The 26,965-nt window shown below is 39.6% G+C and overlaps 1 protein-coding gene across 2 annotated transcripts; it reads right to left on the reverse strand.

Annotated features, from left to right (window-relative positions):
• Positions 1 to 448: 448 nt before the first annotated feature.
• On the reverse strand, positions 449 to 26,854 carry gemin5 (gem (nuclear organelle) associated protein 5). 2 transcript variants are annotated; one of them, XM_017704282.2, is made up of 28 exons: positions 26,577 to 26,854; positions 26,321 to 26,475; positions 24,970 to 25,151; positions 24,719 to 24,870; positions 23,330 to 23,428; positions 23,088 to 23,220; positions 22,629 to 22,791; positions 20,266 to 20,478; positions 18,888 to 18,973; positions 18,416 to 18,498; positions 17,338 to 17,474; positions 16,862 to 16,935; positions 16,277 to 16,458; positions 15,981 to 16,120; positions 15,032 to 15,203; positions 13,310 to 13,531; positions 12,327 to 12,443; positions 11,664 to 11,786; positions 10,730 to 10,825; positions 10,484 to 10,621; positions 9,022 to 9,169; positions 8,508 to 8,627; positions 6,714 to 6,924; positions 5,877 to 6,131; positions 4,520 to 4,682; positions 2,287 to 2,779; positions 1,178 to 1,271; positions 449 to 1,051 (listed from the first exon to the last, which is right to left on the reverse strand). In XM_017704282.2, the coding sequence occupies exons 1-28, from the start codon at positions 26,716 to 26,718 to the stop codon at positions 887 to 889; spliced, it is 4,458 nt and encodes a 1,485-aa protein (XP_017559771.1). In that variant the 5' UTR covers positions 26,719 to 26,854; the 3' UTR covers positions 449 to 886. The 2 variants fall into 2 exon arrangements, with proteins under 2 accessions (XP_017559771.1, XP_017559773.1); XM_017704284.2 differs by having other exon boundaries at positions 23,330 to 23,425; positions 26,577 to 26,853.
• Positions 26,855 to 26,965: the final 111 nt, after the last annotated feature.

Consider the following 26,965-nt stretch of genomic DNA (forward strand, 5'->3'; position numbering starts at 1 on the left):
TCCACGTCAGACAAGTTTCATAATCAGACGCAGAGCAGCTTGTAGGTCAAAACAATCTGGAAAACAAAAAAAAACGAAGACCCCTGGAATTTCCTCTGCTGTATTCAGTCCGTCACTGTGCATGAAAAGACTTTAAAAAACTGCCCCGCATCCTCCACAAGGCACAAGACCACCATCAGCGTTATAGATTTTGGCAGGATGTGACCAGTGACATTTCATCCTTATGTGCAGTCGGTCAGTTTAAAGCTACCCTCGAACAATGATTTATCCAGCAGTCATTTGGTGATTATTCTGCTGCTACGAATTACAATCAGTTCAGCAAATGATGTTGAACATAGTTACTCATTACTTTTCCATCACTGCAAATTTCATTTGTGCTCAGTCTCATTTATTGATAGCGCTGAAATGAGACCAAGATGTCCATGTAAGTAAATATAATTAAAGGACAAAATGCTGCACCAGGTTTATTTGGACATGATGACTGTTTCACTTAGCACTTTACAATCATGATAAATCAGTAACTACTGGAACATTTTGCTGTGTAGATGGCATTTCACACAGCGGATGTTGCAAAGCATTGGCAGTTGTGTCCAGTCTAGTTCCAGAGAAATAAGGCCTTGTTGATCAACCCTGGAAGATTTTGAGCTAGAAGGTAAACAAGCTTCACTACCGTGTGCTTGATTATTATTTAAGAGGTACAACAGTCTTTGTCTTTAATATTAACTGATGCTCAAAATCATTTCTGTTTATGAAAAAAAATGTTTATTCATGTACAGACATTACAGCGGACCACTGGTCAGGTTCACTGTACATATTAAACAAAAATACAAATATATTATCAATCCGAAAATGTTTAAGTGCTGTTAGGATGGCAAAACAAAAACCGTTATAAAGTGAATCTTTGCCAAGCTTTGTGGATCGAGCCTGTTGTTCCATATTTGAGCAACAAACTGGTAGCCTTCTCACAAAGATGGTGTGGAATCAAACCAAAGTGCTTATCCATGTATAAGAGGACAATGCAGCACTCTGCGACATCAGGGAACGAGTATTTCTGAAACGAGACAGAAACGAGCCGTCGTTATGAGATGAATGCGCTCCTCGTAGTTCACTGGCTGGTGTGTAGTCGTCCTATAAAAGCTGAATGTATGAGCATTTGTACAATCAAATTATTACTTACTTTAAGATGGTCGGGGAGAGCGGCAAGCTTTTTCTGATGCTCTGTGACCTGTGCAACCAGCGCAGGGAAAGACTCGCAGTCTGCAACAGAAGATCTGACAGAAACAGAGTCTAATTCAGAGGCATTCTTACTTTCTCAGTGTTTATCATGCAGTCAGACAAAAAGCAATACAATTAAGGCTTCATGGCTTAGAAGTCATTCAGATGGGGATCTGTCCCAAAAATCAGGCCAATAAAAGTTTATTTCCTTAGTTTTGCACTGGAGCTATACGACTAACGAAGCTGAGAAATACTGGAGGTCTCTGTCACTCAAAATCTGCTTTAGCCGTGTAGCTCCAGTGCAAAACTAAAGAAACACACTTTGGACACCAAACGCATCTGGGACATTTTCAGTAAACTCGAACTCCGGCCAAAATAAAAAATATAACCATTGCTACATCTGCTGGAAATATACTTACTTGCCTTTAACAGCAGTGCAACAGTAATCTTTAGAATTAGCCTTCGATATTCAGTGGCAAGCTGATTGATTGACTGGTTGACTGACTAAAATATTCCTTTAACATAAAAAGTTGCCCTGCGATGGACTGGCGACCTGTCCAGGGTGTATCCTGCCTTTCGCCCGAAGACTGCTGGGATAGGCTCCAGCAGCGCGACCCTGACGGAGAAGCGGCTTAGAAAATGGATGGATGGATAAAAAGTTCATTGCTAATCTATTAACCCGTGTCAGCAAGCAGTGCTCCTTAAAGCAGTCGAATGCACAAACTGACAGGTGTGCCTGGTCACTTTTGAACATTAAGGAGATGTTACAATCATTAAACTTTAGTTGACGCCTAACTCCATCCATCCATCCATCCATCCATCCATCCATCCATCCATCCATCCACCCATCCACCCATCCACCCATCCACTTCTTAAAACGACTGCAGTCGGCGTAAATCATTGCGATTAGGTGTATATAATAACTGTGACAGGCCTAATATGTAGTGTACCTATTATCAACTAGACACCTTGGCAGATGTGCACAAAATTAATATGCAGCTGTAGCAGGAGTCACTTTTTTAAGCAGGAAAAAGGGAAGTGAACAATCAAATGGTCAGTAATGTTCAATACCTCTGCTTGTTGTGCGGGTCTCCAGGTCCCTCGGAGCTGTTTAGCTCATCGTCGAGATCAGTAGAGTGTGTCTGTGGCTGTGTGCCCAGGCTTGGCTGAGGCTCTTGAGGACGGCTGTGCTGCTGGACCAGGCTGGACACTCTGCTCTGGATGTCTTGGATGACTCTCTTGGTGGCTTGAAGGCTGGCATGGGGCTCAGAGAGGAGAACTTTCCAAAAGCCCTCAGACTTCACGATGGCTTCAGCAGCCTGAGCCTCGGACTGGGACCCAGTTTCTCTCTCATGGTTGGTGTCTCCATTTTCCAATGGTGTTTGGTGATCATTGGTGTGTTTGAGGCTGTTGGCGGTTGTGGTGGCGCTAGTGCAGCTGTGCTTCCACCAGTCTTTGTACAGCAGTTGGTAACAGACAAAAGCCTCCAGGCTTTGGGACACGAACAAGCTCCTCTCATCACCTTGCACAAGTCTTTGTTTACAGAGTGCTACTGAATCCAGACCTGCAGGGACAATAAAATGGATGAATGTCTTGATGTCTTAATTCTAAGGGATGGATGTATATTTAAATAAAAGTAAACAGCTATATAACTGTTCAATGCAGTAGGTTTTACTATATCATAATACTGTGTAGATAAAAAAGGAAATAGTAGTATCTTCGTTCACCATGTTTACTGCAGGGATCTAAGTACTTTTAATGAGTATCAACCGATTCAGATCCAGCGTTTGTATCTTCATAGATAACACAACTGTACATCTTATTTGTGACATGCCACATTAAAATCACTTAATTTTTAGAGTTTAAATAATGAGACACTGATCAGTTTCGTATTTTTTGGCCCATGTTTTTATTACTGTTTTATAATGTGTTTATCCTTCAGTTTTGATATGTGCATAGTGATATACAGCCATATGCAAATGTTTTGGCAACCCGGTCAAATGGCGTTTTGGTGATTTTCTAAGAGAAAATAAGTTACACATTCTCACAGAAAACATATATTGTTAATACACTATTACAGTTTATTTGCTGTGCTTGCTTGCATGTGCATGATTTACATTTATTTTATACGTTTTCCAATATGATGGAAAAAACATTATGCACTAAAATCAGAAGAAAAATGTAATAATTAAGCATGTTCTCTGTAGAGGATGTGTTAATTTCATTTAGAAAACAAAACATTGAATTTCGCCAGGGGGTCGTTCCACTGTACACTGAACTGCTACCTTGTGTTTGTGGTCTACTTAAGTGAAATAAGTGAAACTAGTGTTGTGAATACTCTGTGATTTCATATTGTTCTAAAATGTGTGTCGTAGCTCGATCTGAAAACAGCGGCGTGGATGGTAAAGGCATCTCACTTGCAGTAAATGGAAGGACCGTGACGGAAAGCAGCTTATTTCAAAGACTGGGAGATATTACAAGTTTTCATATTGCACTGTAAGTTCCGCTACGCAGGCAGTGACATTACTTTATCTTCTGAAAATGCGCCTCACTGCTGCAGGCTGTGGATAATTTCAGTTTATAGTGTATCAGAGTAAATATATAAATAAATAAATATAGAATGACTAGAAATAAATATATATATATATATATATATATATATATATATATATATATATATATATGTATGAGAGAGAGTGTGAGAGAGAGAAGTAGATGTGGCTTAAAACAGATGTACAGTATCTCACAAAAGTGAGAACACCCCTACATTTGACACCCTTACATTTCTGCAAATATTATATTATATCTTTTCATGGGACAACACTATAGAAATGAAACTTGGATCTAACTTAAAAGCAGTCAGTGTACGGCTTGCATAGCAGTACAGATTTACTGTCCTCTAAAAAGAACAACACACAGCCGTTAATGTCTAAATAGCTGGCAACACAAGTATTTAATGTATTTAATGTAAAATGCTTGGATCAGCCCTGATCTACTGTATCACATTTGGGACTTTACTAATTAACTGGAATTATGATTTCATAAAAAAGGTTTTATATAGTATATATTACGTTGGACAAAACACAAAATAATGAAAGAAAATGAGTTGACAAATATTTAAAGCAGCATTAATTCTGGGTTCAACATCCTAAAATGATTGATCCATAAGAAATGACTTTTTAAGCATTGTTTACTGTGGAGCTACTAGTGTGAGACAGCATTTGCACAAAAATAAGAGAGCGAGAGAGTGAGCGAGTGAGCGAGTGAGAGAGAGCGAGTGAACACATGAAACTGAGGGTCTCACCTTGGGGAAGAAGAAGCTGGCACATTTCAGCCATTAGGGAGAAATGGCCCACCTCAAATCCTCTAGTTACAGCTCGCAGGAACTCCTCTACTGCTGACGCCCAATCACCCAGCAGCTGACTGACCACAGACAGAGCCACGTCCAAAGCCACATGAGAGAGCAGCTGAAGAACAAACACATCACAGGCGTTATTAGCTTTGCCTCATTAGTACACACTTCATCAATTGGTATTTAATATGAACAACAATAATGTGCACCACACACGAAAAATCTGACAGTAACAACTTTTAACACAACGGATTTTATCATTAAAACATCTCGGACAGTAATAGGGTTATAAACATAAAACAAGACTGACAATGTTCAGCTTAATGATTTTTAATTTGATTCTTCAAAAGTTTTATTGCAGCTTTAAATCATTTCCACCTGAATGTCACATTCAGAGGCTTCTAAAGATTACATGAACTCAATCAGGTCTGTTAAACTAAGAGTTTATAAATAATTAAAAACTTGTCAATGTAAGCGACAACTATCAACAAAGAATGTGTAAAAATTCATAAAATACAGAATTCGGTTTGATATAATGTCTCAGTTAGGTACAGCAAAATAAGGCAGGTTTTCAATAATAAGTTAATGTTTCCATTTTCAGTTTATTAGAGTATTTAATGTTATAAAGTGCAATATTAAAGAATAATTCGCTAGCCACAAGCTGATACGTTAGCTCTGATCCAATTTATGCCTATGAGCAGTGTTCTCATCCTCCCTGCTTTTCAAAAGAGGTATTTTCGGCGGAGGTGTCCATGTTGTGAGCTTACTTGTTTATTTATTATAATCAGGAATAAAAGACATACTTTATTTGCACAGTCCCTGTGTGTGTTGAACTGAGGATGCTTGTATTGAACAATACAATACAATATATACTACTAGTACACTACTATTATTACAAAGACTATGAAGATTCTTCTCTACGTTTTTGGAATAAGAGCACATCACTGTAAAGCAATGTAGTATTATGCATAAGGTCTATGTCGGGTTGGTTGTTGAAAACAGATTTTTTGGCCAATATTATTATTTTCAGCCTTTGACAACTTTTACTCCAATGGAATGCAAAACATGTCCTGGCTCACTACTTTTTACATGTTTTTTCGGCAAAATCTCACTTAAAAAAGATAACTAACTGCTTCTGAGCTCACTGCTAGCAATAAAAGAAGATAAATGTATTTCAGAGAACTGCCTTCCAAATCACTGCTTGCTTGTACATGTTTTAAACACATATTCTAGGAGGGGGAATGTTAAGATTTCTGGACTCACAACAGTAACAATAAGAGTGAACACTGGTAATAACATCTGGACATACCTGCTTGATGGGCATGCTCGCAGTAGCTGAGGGGTTCTCTATGGCTCTCAGCTGCTGATGGAATGCTTTGATCTGGTCTAGGTCAGCTGTAGCCAGGCCAAACTCACTCTGCCACACTCTCTGGATGGCAGACAGAAAGTCCTCCTCAGTGGGTTTAGACCAAGCATGAGACGAAGCTGAGCTCCAGCTCACCACACCAGTGACTGACAATCTCTGGGTGAGAAGCTCACTCACACAGAACACAAGCCTGTGACCCTAGAGTGGAGCAGAGAGGAGGGAGAGAGGGAGAGCGAGAGAGAGAGACACACACTTAAGACACATAACCTTTTGCATTATAAACAAACAAAGAATAATGATTATCAAGGGTGTAAGAAGGTGCCTTCAGAACAGTTCCCTTACGAAATGTAACGTATTAGGGTTCAAGCAAACTCTTACGTTTATGTTAACCTACATACTTCTGATATATGTTTATAATTGTTTTAACAGTCCAAAAGTGATGAAGCTACATTTCCAACCTCAGGCTGCTGCACCACCACTAATAATTATAAATGTTGTATTATTTTCTGTACTGTTGCACAGCTGAGTCTGCATTAACACAAACATTTTTAACAAGTAAACAGTTTTTGGGCACAAAAAGCAAAAGGTAGCTGTTTATTGATCTTGGACGCCAAACCTGTAGGCAAATAAATCTTTGGCTGAAGTATCAGGACCTTGAGCAGAACATATTTCATTTTGACTGCTCTGCCTGACCAGCACCAAGGCTGACATTTACATTTGCTGCAGATTTGGCCAATTCATTAGATCCACAAAGAACAAAACAGAATTTGGGCAACTGACCAATAAAGTATCCTGTATCCTCAGGATATCCTGTGCTGCTAGCCAATCTTGCGACAGCATCAGCTCCTTGGCACATCTTAAGGAGAGAGAGTGGGAAAGGTTGCTTTCCCCAGCGAGATTCGCCAGGTTAGCGGCCGTTTTCAGTGACATCACGTCTCCTTTCTTGGCGATGACCTTGGCTGCATCAAAATTGCAGTCTGCAGCGAGATAGCTGTGGAACACAAAGAAAATTCTTCCAACATGCCTGTTTTGATTAAAAACAAATGTTCAGTGAAAAATCTGATAAAAATATAGCCTGAATGTAGTTGAACTGCCAAAATATGTTCAGTGTACAAACCTTATGTACATGTACAAACTGCACGAGTAAAATTGCAACAATCTCAAGCTGCATCAAGACACTAAATAATCTCAAATATCCTTGCACACAGTGGTTTCTGACCCTGTATGATATACGGTTATCTATAAATGTAAGATCATTCAGTATCAGAACCAGATAGAATGGCAGTTTGAGGCAATTGTGAGATACACTATATTACCAAAGGTATTCACTCACCCATCCAAATCATTTCATTCAGGTGCTCTAATCACTTCCATGGGCACAGGTGTTTAAAACCAAGCACCTAGGCCTGCAGACTCCTTCTACACACATTTATGAAATAATGGGTTGCTCTCAATAGCTCAGTGAATTCCAGCATGGTACCGTTATGGGATGCCACCTGTGCAGCAAGTCCTGCCATGAAATTTCCTCGCTACTAAATATTCCACAGTCAACTGTCAGTGGAAGCGAGTGGGAATGACAGCAACTCAGCCACGAAGTGCTAAGCCACCTAAAATGACAGAGCGGGGTCAGCGGATGCTGAGGCGCATAGCGCACAGAGGTCACCAACTTTCTGCAGAGTCAATTGCTACAGACTTCCAAACTTCATGTGGCCTTTAGATTAACACAAGAACAGGGTGTACAGAGCTTCATGAAATGGGTCTCCATGGCCAAGCAGCTGCATCCAAGCCTTACATCATTGAGCGCAATGCAAAGCGTCAAATGCAGTGGTGTAATGCGCCACCACCGGACTCTAGAGCAGAGGAGACGTGTTCTCCGGAGTGATGAATCACGCTTTTCTGTCTGGCAATCCGACGGACAAGTCTGGGTTTGGTGGCTGCCAGGAGAATGGTACTTGTGTCAAGTGTAAAGTTTGGTGGAGGGGGGATTATTGTGTGGGGTTGTTTTCAGGAGTTGGGCTCGGCCCCTTAGTTCCAGGGAAAGTAGCTCTTAATCCTTCAGCAGACCAAGAGATTTTGGACAATTTCATGCTCCCAACTTTGTGGGAACAGTTTGGGGCTGGCCACTTCCTGTTCCAACATGACTGCGCACCAGTGCACAAAGCAACGTCCACAAGACATGGATGAGCGAGTTTGATATATAAGAACTTGACTGGCCTGCACAGAGTCCTGACCTCAACCCAACAGAACACCTCTGGGATGAATTAGAGCGAAGACTGTGAGCCAGGCCTTCTCGTCCAACATCAGTGTCTGACCTCACAAATGCGCTTCTGGAAGAATGGTTAAAATGACCATAAACCCTTCTAAATCTTGTGGAAAGCCTTCTCAGAAGTGTTGACGCTGTTCATGTAGTCTAAGAAACTGCCTTCCAAAAGAAGTTTTCAGCTGATGACTATTATTGTATGTTATGTTTTGCAAACAGTATTTCAAAAGACAAGTGCATAATTCAATCATAACTTTATGATGTTGAATGATATTATGATATGATATTCACTGAGCCTGATACATTAACTGTACCATTTAGCAGCAGTAGTGTAATGTCCATCCTTCTCCAACACAGCAGCCCAGCTAACGTAGAGGTCCTTCAGCGCAGGGTCGTCAGGCTGCAGCCGGGCTTTGGCCAGTGCGATGGCCTCCCTGTCAACCACAAATACTAAGGTTAGCTTTCAGACCCTTTCACACTGTGAAGGGTCATCAAAAACATTTAAAATATCTCATCACAGGCGTACATATCTGATCTTACAACCTTTTGATTATGATTAATTAGGAAACAAAAATAACAAAACATAGTATGTTATGCACTGACATATCTACATTTAATTTATAAGTGAGGTCTAAATTTTAAATTTTCTCTTACCGAAAACATTGAAATTACAGCCTGAAATTATTTAATACTGAGTGCACAAATGTATATTTATATACATTATATACAATGTATTTATAAAGTAGTGGAATGGAGACCCAAGCTTTCGATGCAGCCGAACTGACACCTTCACAGGCATCATAGTGCTTTTTAACCCCTGTCTCATACCTGTAGAACTGGTGGGCTTTGAGGAGGCTGATAGCTTCGTAGATCTTATGAATGGACACAAGGTGGGAGGCGGCTTTGAGGAACTGTTCCTGCAGGCACAGCTGCTTCACATATGCCTCTACAGTCCTGGCCCACACCTGATAACCAGCTGAGAGAGACAAACAAGCAGAAACACTAATGACAGAGCACTTATCTGGACACCCATCTTTTCAAACTGTTTAATATAATTGAATATATGTTTTTCTTGTCAGCTTACAATAACAGATATCATAGGTATAAATACTGATGACCGCACTACCTTGTGAATAATGCCAAACTCTACCCATTTTATCCTCTTGCTATGATGTCAGCTCTCACTGGCACTCAAACCCTTTAGCTGTTTAAACCACCTTTAGGACAAAATGTGCTTTTAAAAATAGTTTAGGAAAGATGACCTTTATCTAAATAAAGCATTATTACTGTTCTAAGCAAAACCTGTGCTTCCTACCAAGAAAAACACTGATGATCATGAAGCTGGGTGAGGCAAAAATGTATTACAAGTATTAAAGATGAAAGCTAAGTCTTTTAGTTCTGCCCAAAATTTAGTGGATGACAGCCAGAATACTCCACCAGTATCACATCAACTCACGTATTGCTGAAGTTCATGCCAATCAAATGAAGAAGTGCCAAATGAACATCAGCTCTTGCTGCTACTAGGCTCTCTTTAAACAGTTTACACTTCATGCTGCTGGAGTGTGTCTTTAACCTCTTAAGCTCCTTGGAACCACCGGTGGTTCCAAAACGCACTTCATCATAACTTTCATATTTCATAAGTTACGTACAAAAAGTGGGTGTCGTATAAGGCTTTTTTTGTTTTCTTTCCAGTCAAACAGATGGGCAATGTAATTTTAAACCCTTATAATAGAAACTGACCATTTTTCCACAAATCTGAGCTATAAACTATAAACAGATGGCATCTCTTCAGTGATCTGCTCTGTAAAATTATTTTTATAAAATAATACAAAGATTTTTGGCTTTCAGCAGTAAATTATAGGCATACAACAATATGTGGATCATTATAAAACACATTTACTGTTAATTTGAGGGGAGCTTTTACAAAAAAAAAAGAAATAAAATAAAAATTTGCATTTATTTCATGCAGTTACTGAATAATTTGCCTTAAGATTTGTTCATGTAAATACCCTGGAGCATAAGAGGGAAAAGTAACAGAGAGAAAATACCAATTTCACATATATTCAAAAGATATGGCATTTTATATACATTTTAATGTTTTGCTTTATTATGTTTTTGTAACTCAGCAAATAAACAGAAATTGTGCACTAAAACTAAAAGTTTGTCCCCTGTAGAGGATGTGTTAACAACAAAACATGTAATTTTACCAGGTTTGTTCAAACGTCTGCGCATGACTATACAACACTCTATTAAAACTGCACCGCTGCATTTTCTATGACTGAAGACTTACCCATGGGCGCTAAACTCAGCAAATGGTCTGTCAGCTCTCCTTTCTCTGTAGCCACGTGCAGAGCACCAACCAGATCTCCGTTCCACAGCCGCAGATACATCACCGAGTCATAGTGACCCGCTTCCAAATGACTGTCCTCTACATGAAAGACACAGCACCACCACTGATTCATCCAGACTTACACAGAAAGATGAAAGATGTTAATATCCTTATTTTCTATGAAGCTGTCTTTGGTGCACTTCTTACCTTCTTCCCGAAACATCCTGCAGAGGGCCTCCCTGTCAGTAAAAAGGCCAAGCTGGATGTGTTCTCCAGAGCCCGGCATGCAGTTCACTGACTCACCTGAGAAAAGAATGATCTGAAAAATTAATATGTTGGAAATGTACCTCCTGCAGCATTTTACATCCAATATTGAGAGAAAAAAACGATTTATTAAAAAAAAAATTCACATTAATTAGTATCAAACTATAAGAAAAACAAAAAGATGTATGCATTTTGTTTACCACTAGTGGATTAAAAATGAAGGTGACCATTCAACTGCACTGATTTAGGAATGTCATAATTGAGCATAATGGATTATAATATTTAGTATAGTATCTGATAATTGTTTGGGAAAATTTAAGACTTTTAAATGCAAATATAAAAATAAATGATACAAACATACATATAATTTAATTTAATTTAATATTACCCTAAAAAAAGTTTTTTTTTCTCCTGAAAGAGCACTGCCTTTATTTTCACACAGGGTTTACATGAACCTGAACATGAAAATGTGATTTCTTCAGGATGAAGAATTCACCAATTATCACCAATGTACTGTGAGGCGTGTGGTTACATGTTCGCTCTTGCTCTCATTCACACAGCTTGTGTATTGTTGTTGAGAGGAACCATAGTTTTCTACAAAGTTTTCTGGGAGTTCCTTCAGTTGCATTTGTGTACAATAATAATAACAACAACAATAATAATAATAATTCTGAATCATATCAATACATTTCAATTGAATGATATTTTGATGCATTGAATCATTTCCTCAACATCAGAAAATTAAATAGTGATGAGGTCAGAGGTTTCCACTGCTAATTACTACTGTTTGGTATGAATAAAGCTTGCAGTTATACGACGGCTAGCATAGCAAAGCTGGCACTTTAAGATGGACTGGAATCCATGTTGTGTTGCTGACCGTGTGCATGTCTGACAGCGGCCAGCGTAAGGCAGTCCTGCTGCAGCTCCTCTTTGGGTCGGTGATCCATGGAGGTGCTGAGAGGCAGCATGGAGCGTGGCTTCCTCTTTTTCAGAGACAGCTCTAAGAAAAGAAGCACAAACCAATTGCAATTATCACTCTCACAGAAAACGTCAGACAATGGCTACTCTGTGGGAAAAGGTCAAGAGCACTCAAATCTGGTTTGTGTTAATCTATGTATTTAAGTCTAGAGTAAGGCCAGAGGGCCGGCTGACATTTCTGTCACAAAGCCCTGTTCAGAAGCTACAGTGTAAAGGACTTTCCTCCTTCTAGAATACCAGACTTTCCATATCAGGTATTAAATCAACCAAGGCTTATTAACATGGAAGCAAGTAGCCACCAGTTATCAGGAAATGATTTTAGTAAAGCTAAATGGTGGCTGGTTATATTAGCATTTTTAACTGAACTATGATTTTACAATTGTAATGAGGTAGACACTTTGGCACTACAGTCCACTTCTTAGATTAGCTGAATTTTTAACTGTACTGAACTGTACTGGATTACATTTCATTGTGTTTTTTTTTTTATCCATAACTGAAAATGTGAGAGACAACTGTTGTAGTAGCACATACATATACAGAGCTTTGTAGTCAAAACACTGACCTGGTTTTTCTTTTTTCCTTTCTTCTTTTACCTCCTTCTTCATAGCCATAAAAAATTTCCCACCATTTTGCACTTTCTCTGCTACACACCTGTCCATACTGGCGTCCTTAGACAAACCTAAATCCAAAAAGAAAGAGATGCACCATGATATCAGAATCCTATCGGTATAGGCAGATATATGCTTAAAATCTGTATCCAACAGATCTTTCTCTGTAACGCTAATTCAGGCTGATTTAATCCCAGTTTCCACACTTTATATGTCACGTATCTGCAGTTATCACAAAGTAAAATGAAAAGTATTAAAGATTCTGCACTCTATGTAGGTCACTATTCAAAATTCAAGCTACACTATGTAAGATTAGAGAAAAATGTGTATTTAAAACATGCAAGAGGTACATTTTGTTATGTCAGTTGTGCTTTGGTCCCCTTCCCAAGGCAAATGAATCTGATGATTTTGTTAAGAGTATTCAAAGAGAACCTAGTCAAAACTTGGAGAACTCAGGTAAATACTTAAAAATTTCTAATTTTCACTCAATGTTATCCTGACAACATAATTTGTCATGTAAAATTGCTATTAATTTGATAAATGCAACTTGAGACATTTTCACGAGTGGTCTCAGACTTCTGAGCTGCACTGCGTGTACAAATATATCAAACAACTCCCATATCAGTGCATGAAATGTAAAAATATTTAAAAGGCCCAAGTAGGTTAGTTTTATTTATAGAACACTTTTAAATGAAATGCTGTTATCAAAAGTGCTGCACATCAGCAAATGAACTTTGCATAGAAGTATAATAAGCAGTAAAGAAACAACAAAGTAAACTGAAAATGAAAAGCTAAATTGAAAAATGTGAATAAGAAGATAAACATGCAAAGGCGAACAGGGCCACCTTTGTGACTTACACTTTTGAAAGCTAAAAGACATTTTACAGCTCGGCACGAAAAGAAAAACAAACTCATGAGAACACAATAGGAACGTTACCAGTGGAGAGTGTAACAGTAGAGGCGGTGGTGCTCTCTCTCTCTTCATCCTCGCCTTCGTCTTCTGACTGCGCTTCATCTGCTCCACTGCCTCCTTTTTCCTCCTCTCCCATGGGAGATTCATTCTCCTCCGTCTTCAGTCCACCCTTTCCAGCTGCCTTCTTCTTCTTCTTGGTTTTCTTCTGTGGAGCCTTCTTCTTCTCCAGCTCCACACGTCTCTTACCTGGAAGAACATTTTTTACAACATAACTATAAGACAAAAGTTGACCTACCCAACTTAACAGAGCCTCAGCTACACTCCACAGAAATGTGTTATATAGCTGCTAAGATACTTGACTGAGTTATATGTACTCAGTGAATTCAAGTAAATCACAAATGATTAAAATGATTTGAGTAAATCTAATTAACTAGACTGATTATTTTGATGTATCACCCACAAACAAAATGTTGGATTTACTTAAAAATATTGTGTGAAGTGATTGAGTACAACTGTGTTAAGCAGTTTTTAAGATGCTCAGTTGAGTAACATGTACTCAGTGAATTCAACTTAACATGGTTATGTTCTACTACAGTACAAAAAGAACAAAGTACTCAATGAGAAATGCTTTTAAACAACATCTCAAAAGGTTTATAGTTCAGGTAACCTTCCCATAATGTGCTGTTTTCAAACTGTGTGGTACCGATATAGCAGGACACTAAACTTCACCTGTTTAAGACTCATGTACTGAATGCATTACAAAACAAAAAAAGTCCTTCTGGCTGCATTAAGCCATGTATTTTCTTCAATGGATTCACCTTTAATTGGTTGACTCCAGCATGCCAGAATAAAACTGTTTTAAGGTAATAAAAGGGAGGGAAATGCAGGGTAAAACCTTTTAAAGTTGGGCTGTGTAAATTCAAACGTGAAATCTGAACCCATCCCAAGCCCCACTTATATTTTACATAGGAACCAAATTTGAGAAGTTGTGTCCCATAATGTTCAGACAAGAACTTCAAGCTCTAAAACTGGATCCATCAAAAACACATATTTTAGAGTCTCTAAGTCACACTCCAAATCTATTAAAGTGGTGTAGCCTGATCCTGAGCATGCCAATGAAGCAAGACATCCCCCATAAACAGCATCTATGTATTGAAGAACAGGCCAAAACTACTTGTTACCTGCTTGCAGATCTCATCAGCAGCTGCAGAAACCATGTGGTTCAGGTTATTACTAATTAGGTTCAAGTACTTTTTTCAGTGCTGTAGTGCCACCTGCACTGCAGTTTCATGTTTTCCCTGCATCAACACACCTGCTCCAGCTCAAGAAACACTTCATAATTACCCAATGATATGTCTCAGGGGCAGGGGGATAATATGTGCACAGTGCAGGTGAACTGCAGGATTGGAGGATCTGGACAGGCATTTCAGAAAGTGGGCTTTTTGAGTAAAGCTGGTTAACTTATCCCCAAAGTGAGGTTTGCACAAACGTCACCTAGTTCTCCTATCGACAGGCTTGCTTCAGGGCTTATGTTGGCTCCTGGTAGTCTAGTCACTGATGTAGAGGTAATAAATACAGACATTATATTTGGCTTCCTAGTAGTTTCTGCCACCCCTGAGATACATCATCAGAAGGTGGTTTTCCTAGTCTTTAAATGGGAGACTACAGCATCAGAGTGCTACTTTAAAACCCTAAATAACTTCAAGCCAAATAAATTGATCCTGGACCAACTTCCACCACACTCACTCTTGGGAGGTCTGGCATGCTCCTGCTTGGACACTGCCCACTCCTGGACTGTAAAATCATCGCCGCCAGTCCAGACCAGGTCAGGGTCAACAGGGGACCACTGCACACACAGCAGGCGTCCGCTATGACCCCTGTAGTTACACACCGGTTCCTCCTTCAGCACATCCCACACCTGTATTACAGTACACAAGAACACTTGAGACAAAACCACAGGGAAGATATTTTTGAAATATCTAAAATCTTTTCTTATGATATATTCACTACACTTAAAAAAGATGGTTCTTCAAGGGTTCTTTAGTAAAGAAAATGGTTGTATATAGAACCCTTGGCATGATTAAAGGGTTCTCTGCATCATGAAAAGGTTCTTCAGAATTCTGAGAATCTACTGCACATGGTTCTTTATAGCACCAAAAAGTCTTCTTCTATGGTTACGATATCATGCTTATAAGATGAAAAGATCCTTTTTTGGTGCTATATAGAACCATCTGCAGCACACAACCTTTTAGCGAACCATTTCGTTGTAGTGAATTAAACAATGTGATAAATAAAGCACTCCTTCCTTCAGGTACTGGGATTTGCTGAAACTAACCAAAAATGCACTTTACCAGATATACACACAGGATGCTTCATGTGACTGGAACTTTCTATAGCCAACAGCAGGTTACACAGTGCAACAAAATTACATAAATAATATCAAATAGATTTGCTCAACAGCTGCAATTTGAAGCAAGTGTGTTTAGGCATGCAGTTTAGCACTATGCTAATTGGTGAGGAATTAGTTTGTTGGTAAGATTATCCTCACAGCTCCATCCCAAAACTAAAGAAGAAACCTTTGGATGTCGGACTCGTCTTCACTGATCATCTACATTTGTGGTAAATAGCAAACTGAACTACTGCTTTAAATGGCAAAAACAAAGAACAAAATGACTACTGTAAGCCTGTAACTTGCCTGAGCTGTACCGTCGTAAGAGACTGTTACGAGGCGGGCATCGTGATGAGGGCTCCAGGCCAGGCTGGTGATTTTGTTTGTGTGGCCAGACAGACTGCGGAAGGCTTCTGTTACTAGAATGGGACTCTCTGAAGGATTCTCTAGATGATGGTGACAGAAAAACAGCAATTGTTCACAACAAGTTTGCTCAACAAATACTGTAACAATTTTCAATGAAAGTTCTGTGAAAGTAAAGAAATAGCTTAAAAATATCAAGGACTCAAACTTGTGGACCATCTAAGAGTGAGACTGCTCACCAATGGCACTGCGCAGATCATGGATGTAAACAACAGCGTTACTGGAGCCAGAGGCCAGCAGGCAGTGCAGCTCAGGTTGGTCTGAGTGCTGGTGGTGCCAGCGGAGTGTGTTAATGATCTTATGATGCTGCTGAATGGTGCACAGAAGCTTCAGACCGGGAGCACCAAGCACTTCTATAGAGCTACAAATCACAGAGCACATTCAGCACAGACAAACTTGCGTATTGTGTAATCTGTTATCAGTTAAGCCTTGGGGAAATTTCACAAAGCAGTATTTCCATATTAGCTGGATAACTTGGGCCTTAAGTGAAGACTGCCCAATTAAAATGTCCTTTACTACAAAGTTATCTGGCAAAACATCCCTGTTTGTATAAGCTTTGTCTGAAAAATCGTGCATTCTCCAAAATGTTTAAAAATACTTTATGTACGTTTATAATAGTGCAAACTGGTTTAAATATGTTTAATTTAAAGGGCCCTGTATGGACTTTATGGACTTTAATTTACAAATGATCAAGATATTTTATTACTAATCTGAGCCTGACAGTCAAACAACTTGCAGACAATTCTACAGATTCCTTCGCTCACCCATCCTCATTTCCAATGGCTAAAACTTTTCCATCTGGCTTCCAGCTAAAGTCTGTGTGTGGGGAGAGATTGTGCTAGAGAAGAAGAAGAAGAAAAAAAAATGTTTCATTAAAAAAGACAAAGAAGGAAATTAGATGCATGATTTATAAAGAATAATTACTTGATTTACATGAAATTACATGAAATTTCTACTTGCTAGCTAGGTCTCCTGCTACCACACGATGCTCCCGGGCTAGGAAGGTGAAAGCTAGCACATGCTTTTTACAAGAAGCGTGAAGCATCACTGCATCCTTTCGAACTGCAGCTAATGCAACGTTACGGCATAGCTCAACATGCTTGGAGAACACCAACGGCCAATTCTGTAACTTCCACTAAGACATCCCCCAAAATGCCCACCCAGAGAAAGTAAACCTATTTATGTTCTCTTGGACTCAGCATCAGTTGCAGTCAGTTGGGCGTATCTGTAAGTGTCTTACTTTGATGTTGTTCGTGTCACGGATGAGCTTGTCAATGTTGCTGGCTTCTGCCGACAGCTTCCAGGGGTCATGCTGATAGATGACTCCCTCTCCACCACAACTGTATAGACTGTATGTGGGCTTGTCTCCAGAACCTCCTGAGGCCAGAAAACACAACATAAAGATCAACACTAGAGACAGTATTTTAACCATTTGTACCATTTGAATATTTAAACATTTAAATCATTAGCTCTGATAGTCATATGCAAAAGTTTAAGCGTAATTATGATTTTTTATTTCGTAAGTGATAATAAGTGGATTAGACACAGCTGAAGTTTTTTGAAACACCTCAGTGTCACTGCTGGACTGAGAATAGTCCACCAACCAAAAATATCCAGTCAACAGCATCCCACAGGCAGCATCCTTTGACCACAGATGAAGGACTAGAGGATTCCAAATTATGCTTGTGAATCTCAGATTAAGGTAAACAAATACTTTAACTACATTTAGATAACCAAAACAAATTAAAATAACCACACTCATCTCTAATCCGCACCCCTTACACAAAGTAAACTCCTACTCAGACCTCACATATTTATTCCTTTCTTAACTACCTATACAGCCCATGTGAGACCCCTAAGCTCCAGATGCGCAGATAAAAATGCAGAATAATCCACTGCATCGCCCTGTCACCAGTGGCATCCCAGGGGACGGGCGTGGAAGAAGCGCCCAGCCAGCAGAAAGAGTGTAAACAAATTACCCCCCGCCTCCACTTCCCCGTCAGCAGCTCTCTCAAAACAAAAGCAATTATCTCCACCGTCTCCCAACCTGATGACAGATACGGCGATAAAAGTGTCATGTGGCAGCGGAAGGACCGCAAATGAAGTTTCTGTGTCTCCATTTCCCACAGAACGTGCCTGTGATGGAAGGGACGCGGGTTTTTATGCCAGCAGTTCGCTCAATTACCACTGCACATTAAGCGTGTGCCGGTGACGCTGTTCGCTGATGGATGGCTCTTGGCGTCACTCCTAGTTCAATGTTTGCCGGGCTGCGGAGGGTGTTATGAATGAACTTGTTCAGACATCGAAAAGCGACTTACCAAATGACAGAGGCGGGATGGGGGGTCCCCAGTCCAGAGAGTACACTGTTCTGCGGTGGTATGTGCTGGAACTCTGTGGAGGCCTGCATGTCAGAGCACAACGCACAAATGAAAACAAACTCCTTTTTAGATTAGGATGGAGCCAGTTCAAGGTAAGCAAGCAAGCTATTATGAATGTAATGACTCATTCAATTTGATACAGTAGTGTCTTGATTCAATGCATTTTTTCAGTACTGTAATGTGCCTTACACTTCTATGTGAATGTTTTCATTTTGTTAGAGTATTAAACATTATAAAAGTATAATATTTACAATAAATGCTATGCTTTATAATGTCCTGGTCTAACACTTTTGCTACCAGCTAACACAACGATACAATATGATATGCTGAGATACAAGTTAACATGTTGTATTGCTACAGATATATAAGCAGAGTACGCAAAAATAGTAGAAATGACTGCTTGTGCTCTTACTTGTTAGAATAAGCTTCATAGATGCCCACTTTGCCATCATCTGTTCCAAACGCTAAGGAGCCTTCCTTCGCTGGATGCCAGGCCAACTATCAAAAATCAAGAAAATAAATGGTCTAATCTGTAACGATATGATGCAATGGTTGCTGCCTAGGGCATAATGGCTTCTCCCAGCATTTATTTCTCAGAATGCATTTCTGAGCATATTGTTGACACCGTCAGTACTGACCAACTGCATATTTCATCACAAATAGAGCACAATTAGGCTGTTTATTTAGATTTACATAGTGCAGAATGTGAAATACGGAATAAAAATCACTGTATTATTGGTTCTTTTTTGTCCTTTCCAACATACCAAACCCAAACATTTCAATCTTTATGCGTTGCTCATAACTAGTATATATTATGTGCATAAGACCCAGTGTTTATCTGCTGCAGTAACACCCAAATGCCTCCAATGGATCAATAAAGCCCCATTAATCCATTTAAACCACACTGTGTAAGCTTGATGATGTCTTAGCTAACGAAGAAATAGTACAATCAATCAATTTACAAGTGTTACAAAAGCTAGTTGTTTATTTTGGTCTTTGAAAATTGGTTCAACCAAACCAGGTTCCTCAATTGGTCAAACTAGGCCATAATACAGTCAAACATTCCACTAATAGACTGTGCTGTGACCTCATCTCAAAGGGCATTTAATTGTTCTTCCAAGAGGTTTGTCTAGAACATGTATTTGTTTTTATGTACCACAGAGTCATAAAAAATTTTACACAACAATTTTCCAACTTCTCTTTATCTTATATTGTCCGTGTGGACTGAGGAGTGAACAATACATGTAGAAAATGTATCAGTATTTATATACTACATTAAGCTCTTTCCTTTCAGATTAAGGGATAATTGTTCTTTGCCCATTAAAGTTAAACTGAATTGGACATCAAATCACATTTTCCTTCCAACATATTTCTGAGTGACACCACCACAGAGGCTCTCTGAGACAGCTGAGTGTTGTTGCTTGATGACAGGTGGGGGTGGTGGGAGAGTGAGGGGAAACACAATATTATTGGTAAATACCATTCCTTCCTGCTTGCTGGTGCACAATGACAAATCATGAAGATCATGATTATCAAAAATCAGAAGACATTGTAGAAACAAGCAAATGTCATTACATTTTATAGGACAATATAAATTTTGTCTTTTAAATGATGATTTGAAGAACAGTGCTTAATATGATCTAACAAGGTTCATTCTCATTTCAGGTTTACAATAAAAATTCAGTATTCCTTTAAGAGGGAAGGGGAAAAAAACTTAAGCAAGCTGTGCTATTACACATTAACCATTCTCTCACAGTCGTCTTGATCAATATTAATTTCCGGTGACTTACCGCAGTTACTTTGGATTTGATGTTCTGCCAGTAGGTCTTTGTGTCATACAGGTTGTGGATGGACAGGGTGTTCCACACGCGGATCATGTTGTCTCCGACCCCCAATGCCAAAAAGCCCGTGCCCACAGGAGAGAAGCTTAAGGAGTATACAAAACCTCCCAGAGTGGGCAGAGTCCAGCAGCAATCCAGAGAGGCCAAATCCCAGCACTTAATCTGGACACAGTTACACAAAAACACCAACCCTGGTGTAAATGTCATATAGCATAATGCATATCAGGAATACTACAATACTAATATTCTCCAACCTAATCTCTGTGTTTAGCACCTACATTACACCACTGATTACCACAGATAGCAAATTTGATGTGTTTCTCTGTATTTAGAAAAGAACAGAATAAACTATTTTATTACAGATGCACAATCAGAACCAGCCAAAATGGGTGATCAGCTGATTTTTCCTTCAAATGTGCAATTAGATTATTTATTTTTTTTATGTTAGCTGTACTGTGCAATTGCACAGTACAAGTTGTGCTAAACAGCCAGTTACCTCTTACTTTCTATGTGGCACACAGAATTTAAAATACCATTTTGGCCAATGAAACAGCAAATAACATTTTTTAAAATTTAAAACTTTAACTTTGGCTAATAAAAAGTACTGGAAAAGTGTGTTTTGCATGTTCATTTATCCCACAGAAGGTGAGCTTTACATTAAAAATAAAAATTAGAAGGTATGTATGCACAACTGGAATAGACTAAGTTTAGAATGAGCAGATTTTTGTTTAGACCACAAAATCAGCCAATTTATTGTTTCCATTTTGGCAGGTTTATGGTGTAACTTTAGGTAATATAATGTGAGCCATACTAATACACCTATAGCAAAATGTCACAGCGTAATGACTCATTGTGCTAAACAGACAGATGTCTTTTAGTTTCGATATAGCATGTCATTTGAAACATGTCATCTAAATATATGATAACTCATTCATTGAATGCAAGTTTGACACATTAGAAAGCAAACTAGACGTGCATTTCCTGAAGGAACTGCAAGAGTGCTTGAAAAGAGCTGCAAGTGTGTGGGTGTGTGTGTGTACAGAACACCTCCTTAGGCTTGTGTCTGTGTGTGTGTGTCTGTGTGGTGTGTGTGAGAGGGAGAGATGTATGTGTTTGAGGGGGGGTGTCATTCAAATTAACTGTCACTCTGTTATTATGTAGCTCTTAGTGGAGAAGCCTTGTTTGAGTCCGATTTGCACCCTCTGAACAAACAGTCATAACTCGGAAAATGTTTACTCTATCACTTAACCGGATACATGGTGTGAGATTAGACCCCTGGAGGATTATTTTGTTGTAATGTTGTTGTAATGGGAGTGAATAGAGCGGTTTTCTGTACTTAGTGCCAAACAAATGCTCATAACTCTAAAGCTAATTGATAAAATGATGAGATATTTTGAGGTTTCAGAAAAGACAAGTTTCTCTACCATTTAAAACTCCATTTAAAAAAATGGAGTTTCTAGGTGAAAGTTGAAGGATTTTAAAGCAGATTCCCTGCGTGACATCAGCTGTGACATCATCAATGTCAGTTAGAATTTGAAGTTCTGAACATACCGCCATTCATTCTTATGGGAGGTTTTTAATTTTTAAACTTATTTTTATTAAAAGCTACCAATCCGATCGACTCCAAAAATACATAGCACAAGTCACAGCGCTGAGATCTTTGAAACGCAGTTTGAAAGGTTATTTTTAATATGACAAACATGGATGACTAAGATTTCGTGGCTGTTTGTGGGAGCCTTGGTTTGCAAAAGGCTGGGAATCTCTATTTTAGTGTTCCTCATGTGTTCATTTAGCCCACACTGTGTGAGCTTTAGGGTTACAAGAAAAGGCTAATAAAAACTGGCCAGAAACATCAGCCATAGGCCAATTTGGCAGGCCATAAAACTTTATGATCGGGGAAACCCGTTGCTGAATTCCATGAATAAATGTCTGAAATATATCTCTATAATATGGGAGTTTGAAAGTACAACCACTACACTCTGACAGTACTAATCTTAGCTCTTCTCATTACGGTTTATTCAACTTTTGAACCCTGAAGCACCGTAAAAAAGTAGTTTGGTTACTTTTATTTCCACCAAGGTTTTCTGGCATCAATGCATGACAAGGCAGAAACTTACATCAAACTTACAGCACACTGGTAATGTATCACTACAAATTCTTCCTTCTGGTAAACTATTTACCAATCCTGAAAGACTGAATTATACAGAATTACAGTTTACTTAACAAATACCTTTAGCTGAAAAATTCAAGCGTTATTACACCCAGGGGGAAACTGCAGCGCTAATGGAAGACATACTTAAGGACAGATTTACCTCTCTGTCCATGGATGTGCTGATCAGTAGCTCTCTGTCCCCAACACACACCGAGCTCATGTTGAAGACGATGCGGCTATGGTTCTGACCATCGGCAGAACTGCCCAGCAATGTCCACTTCTGCTTGCCTGACTTTGTGAGGTCCCATATCACTAGCTCTCCACTGCACAAACAAAGCAAGAGAAACTTAACAGAGGAGCAGGGAGAAACGCACAGAGCGAGGAAGAGCGGGGAGAAACGCACAGAGCGAGGAAGAGCGGGGAGAAACGCACAGAGCGAGGAAGAGCGGGGAGAAACGCACAGAGCGAGGAAGAGCGGGGAGAAACGCACAGAGCGAGGAAGAGCGGGGAGAAACGCACAGAGCGAGGAAGAGCGGGGAGAAACACACAGAGCGAGGAAGAGCGGGGAGAAATACACATGCAAATACATAAAACATGACTGAATTCTAAAGGCCTGTACCCAAAGCAGCTGGACACTAATTGTGAAGGTCTTCCTTTAGGCCAGTGTACAGTGAGCCACAGCCTCTCTTTCACCCCAGGGTCCACTCCTGCCCCCCGCCTCTTCAGAAAAGGCAGTTTCAGAGTCATAACACCTAGAGAAAGAGCCACAGAGACCCACATTATGCAGAATGCCAACAGAGGAAGCTACAACATTAAACCTCTTTTTAAGTATAAAAGACTGCAGCAATAAGGTTTTCTCACCTTTGCCTCTGGCTGTGCTCCAGATTCTAAGTGTCTGATCTCGACTCCCAGAAGCAAGGTAGCCTCCTCCTACCTCTGCCAGTCCATTGGAAGCATCTGCTGACATTAAGCACATACAAGATGAGTAAGAGGAGCTTTAGGCTCCAGGTGTGACTTTTATTAGTCAAACATGAAAGTGCTTTGACTGAGAAGTTTAAAAGGGAATTTCATTGTACTTTTCAAATTGTCTGTATAATTGAGCGCATACGATATACACAAAGTCATTCAAAGCGGTTTTATATGAAATGTCCATTCAAGTTAGAACTGTTCACGGTGGTGGTAACAGAAACCAGATGCCTGAAACATTTATTGCCTCTAAAAGCCACATCACAGAAAGTTATTATATGAAATGGTTATGAATACATTGCCTAGCGCCTGACACATTGTTTACAATTTTAAAGGTTTCAGCCTACAATGTATTTAAATAAAAAACGATTCTTGGCTGAGAGATACGATGCAGAGTGTTTTAGGCAAAACAGACCCCAAAGAAAACCTATTTTTGCTGATTTACCTGCATTTTCCACTCTTTTACCAGTACCAACACTGCATAACAACTCAAGAAATGTTTAGAGGTCTGAGGTTTGAGCTGACAGCGAATCACTGAATTAAAATGATTTGATACATGAAAGAGCGATCTGATTCAGTGATTCAAGCACCTTTAAGAATGAATTAATTCAGCATTGATATAATGAAGTTTCTTCTGTTATTTGTATTATAACAAAGGCAATTTCAAAGCAAAAGTACTTTAAAATGCTAAATTACCTTACTTACAATACAAATAAGAGGAGTGAATGTCCCAAATAAATCTAAATGTTGACTCACAAGTCAGAGATGACATGGAAAAAATAGCCAATTTGGTAACTGAGGGGGAAAAAGGCACCTTTTGGATAACATTTCTGAGAAAGTTTTTTCATAAAATGTTTCCAGTCGCCGACAGTAACGATATCCTCTGCTGCTCCGTGTATGTGTAGCTGGGGAGAAGATGGTATTACTTTGAAGTAAGATTTTTGTACAGTTACAGCTGCTATTCAAGCAGGTGCAAGGAGTAAAATTTGGCCAAATTAATTGTTACATCATTAGAGTAGGTTCACTGGTGCTTTTAAATAGTGATGCAAATAGGAACATTTGTGCTGTAGTCATCAAAACCCCTGGCTCCCATCACCACCACTGTAAAGAAATTTGTGTTGGCTCATTTCACTCCAATTAACCATTTCACATCAAACCACTCTGAATGACTATTCATTTTTCAGCTATTGAATCATGCAAATATTTTTAATAATCAGTGGAAATCCCTTTGAATCATCCATCTGCCAAATATTTAGTATAACATCCTGGAACCTGATTACACACCAGTGTTTTCTTCTGGCCGGCTGTACAGATCTTCCTCTTTGGGCTCAGGGCACCAAGCCAGAGCGTGGATCTCCTCATCATGACCTCGCAGTCGGTGGATCACCTCTCCTTTCTTGCTGATGTCTATCAATGCAATCATTCCATCCTTGTACCTTAGAAAGAAAGGAAATTTGTTCTACCTCCCACAGGTTTTCAAAGAAACCAGATTTGTCATCAGTCAGGTACATGGTATAATATTCACATGATCTTACCCAACTGCGACATGGTTCTCATTGTGTGGGGAGCAGGCCAAGCAGAAGATGGTTCTGGGTTCAGGGAAGAAGCTATGGGTGTCATTCCTGCCATGCCAAAAGCACACCACAATGCCTTTCTCATCTCCTGACACTACAAGACCCTTCTCCACAGGAGACCAGTGGATGGAGGTGATAGTGCTCTGAAAAAACATGAATACATTTCAGTGCATGTCACTCTAATATTAATGCCTCTTCTGTCCAGAGGTGGGCTGCACATTTTTATTAACAGCTATTCAGTTACAGAGGTTCTAGTTTAATGCTAAAGATTTGTGCTTTCTCAAGTAGATTATAGAGCAGAGAGGTCTACTTTTTATTCAGTTCCATTTTAGTTATTAATTTGAATTACTAATTCCTTTGTTATGTTTATTTTCATTATCTAGACTGGTGACCGCATCTGTACTGCTTTGTGATTGGACACACTTTTCACTTTGAAGCTTTAGCCTTTTATTTTAGACCAAGAAAGCATAAAAAGAGATCAATGGTTTTAGTGGCTGGATGTGATAAAACGTTCTGCAGGATTTCTAAATTCTTAAAGTGCCGATATCATGGAAAACCAAATTATCCTCACTTGTTTTGAATGTGACAGAGTTTGAAGTAGTCTGGAAATGTTACTAAAGTTTCACTCCTTAGCCTATACAATCCATATATAATAATTAAACTGCAAAAAGAGCCCATTCTGAATTTGTTGTTTTTGTGAGGTCACAAAAACCAACAGATTTACATATACGTATTGTGTTTGTGTTGGTCATCCTCTAGTCCTTCATCAGTGGTCACAGGACGCTGCCCACAGGACACTGTTGGCTGGATATTTTTGGTTGGTGGACAATTCTCAGTGCAGCAGTGACACTGAGGTGTTTCAAAACTCGAGCAGCACTGCTGTGTCTGACCCACTTGGACCCGCACAACACATTAATACACCACCACATCAGTGTCACTGCACCGCTGAAAATGATCGCCACCCAAACAATACCTGCTCTGCGGTGGTCCTGTGAGGGTCCTGACCATTGAAGAACAAACTGAAAGGAGGCTAGGCTGAGAAACAGGTGGACTACACTTTGCAATTGTAGAACTACAAAGTGCAACTATATGGTAAGCGCAGCTGATAAAATCAACAATGAGTGTAGAAACAAGTAGGTTGTTTTGAATGTTACAACTGATCGCTGTTCGCTCACGTAAAGAACATAAGTGGACATCAGGTGAGATGAAGAATCTGAAGAAACAGTACTTTGACTCGTGTGAAGGTTTAGGCTACTATACTCACCTCTCCCTCTCCCCCATGATCAGACTGAGGCTGTTTTTGTCGACTTACCTGATGAGCAGTGTGCTCTGCCAGCACAGCTTTCTGCTCAATGTCCCAGATCTTCACTGATCTATCATCTGAACTGGTGGCACAAACGCTTTCTTGCCCATCGTGCTGGCAAAAAGCAAAGCCAGAAACCCTTTCAGTGTGACCGCTGAGTTCACCTGAGAGGAGAAAATGATGAGGTTAGGAAACTGTAATACATAAGCACAGAAACTAACGTGTCCCCATTGAAAATGCCGTAATACAGATGCAATGCTCCTACCTAGAACTGCTGCTGAGGCTGCAGTCACTTTCACCAAGTACACTGTGCTTTTAGCTCCGAAGCCCAGCACCCCGCGCCTGTTGACATCGCTGCAGCGGGAGCAGTACCAGTTAGGAGAAGCAGAGAGAACCCGCTCATGCATTCTGAGTCGGATATTTTGTGTAACGACTGAGAAAGCACACTCAGGTGGAGTTGGAGTTGGGGTTGGTCAGCTAACAGCTAACAGCTAACAGCTCTGTTCACCCATGCTGCTGCTCCATCAACACAGAGGGAGCCGTCCGTCGATGCGAGGTGTCGCAAAAAAAAAAAGCCCCGGACAGTTTCAGTAAGGTGGTAGATGAATAATAATAATTTGCGGTATAATCGATATGTTTATTGGTTATATTACT

The sequence above is a fragment of the Pygocentrus nattereri genome, chromosome 16 (genome assembly GCF_015220715.1).
Source record: "Pygocentrus nattereri isolate fPygNat1 chromosome 16, fPygNat1.pri, whole genome shotgun sequence".
Taxonomy (NCBI): domain Eukaryota; kingdom Metazoa; phylum Chordata; class Actinopteri; order Characiformes; family Serrasalmidae; genus Pygocentrus; species Pygocentrus nattereri.

Coding starts and splice junctions, on each gene's coding strand:
- gemin5 (XM_017704282.2), bottom strand. CDS start 26,718: ATGCATGAGCGGGTTCTCTCTGCTTCTCCTAACTGGTACTGCTCCCGC. Junction 15,204..15,980: donor CTTACGACGGTACAGCTCAG/GCAAGTTACAGG, acceptor ACTGTAATACAG/GTGTGGGATGTGCTGAAGGA. Junction 11,787..12,326: donor AAGGAAAAAAGAAAAACCAG/GTCAGTGTTTTG, acceptor TTCTTTTCTTAG/AGCTGTCTCTGAAAAAGAGG.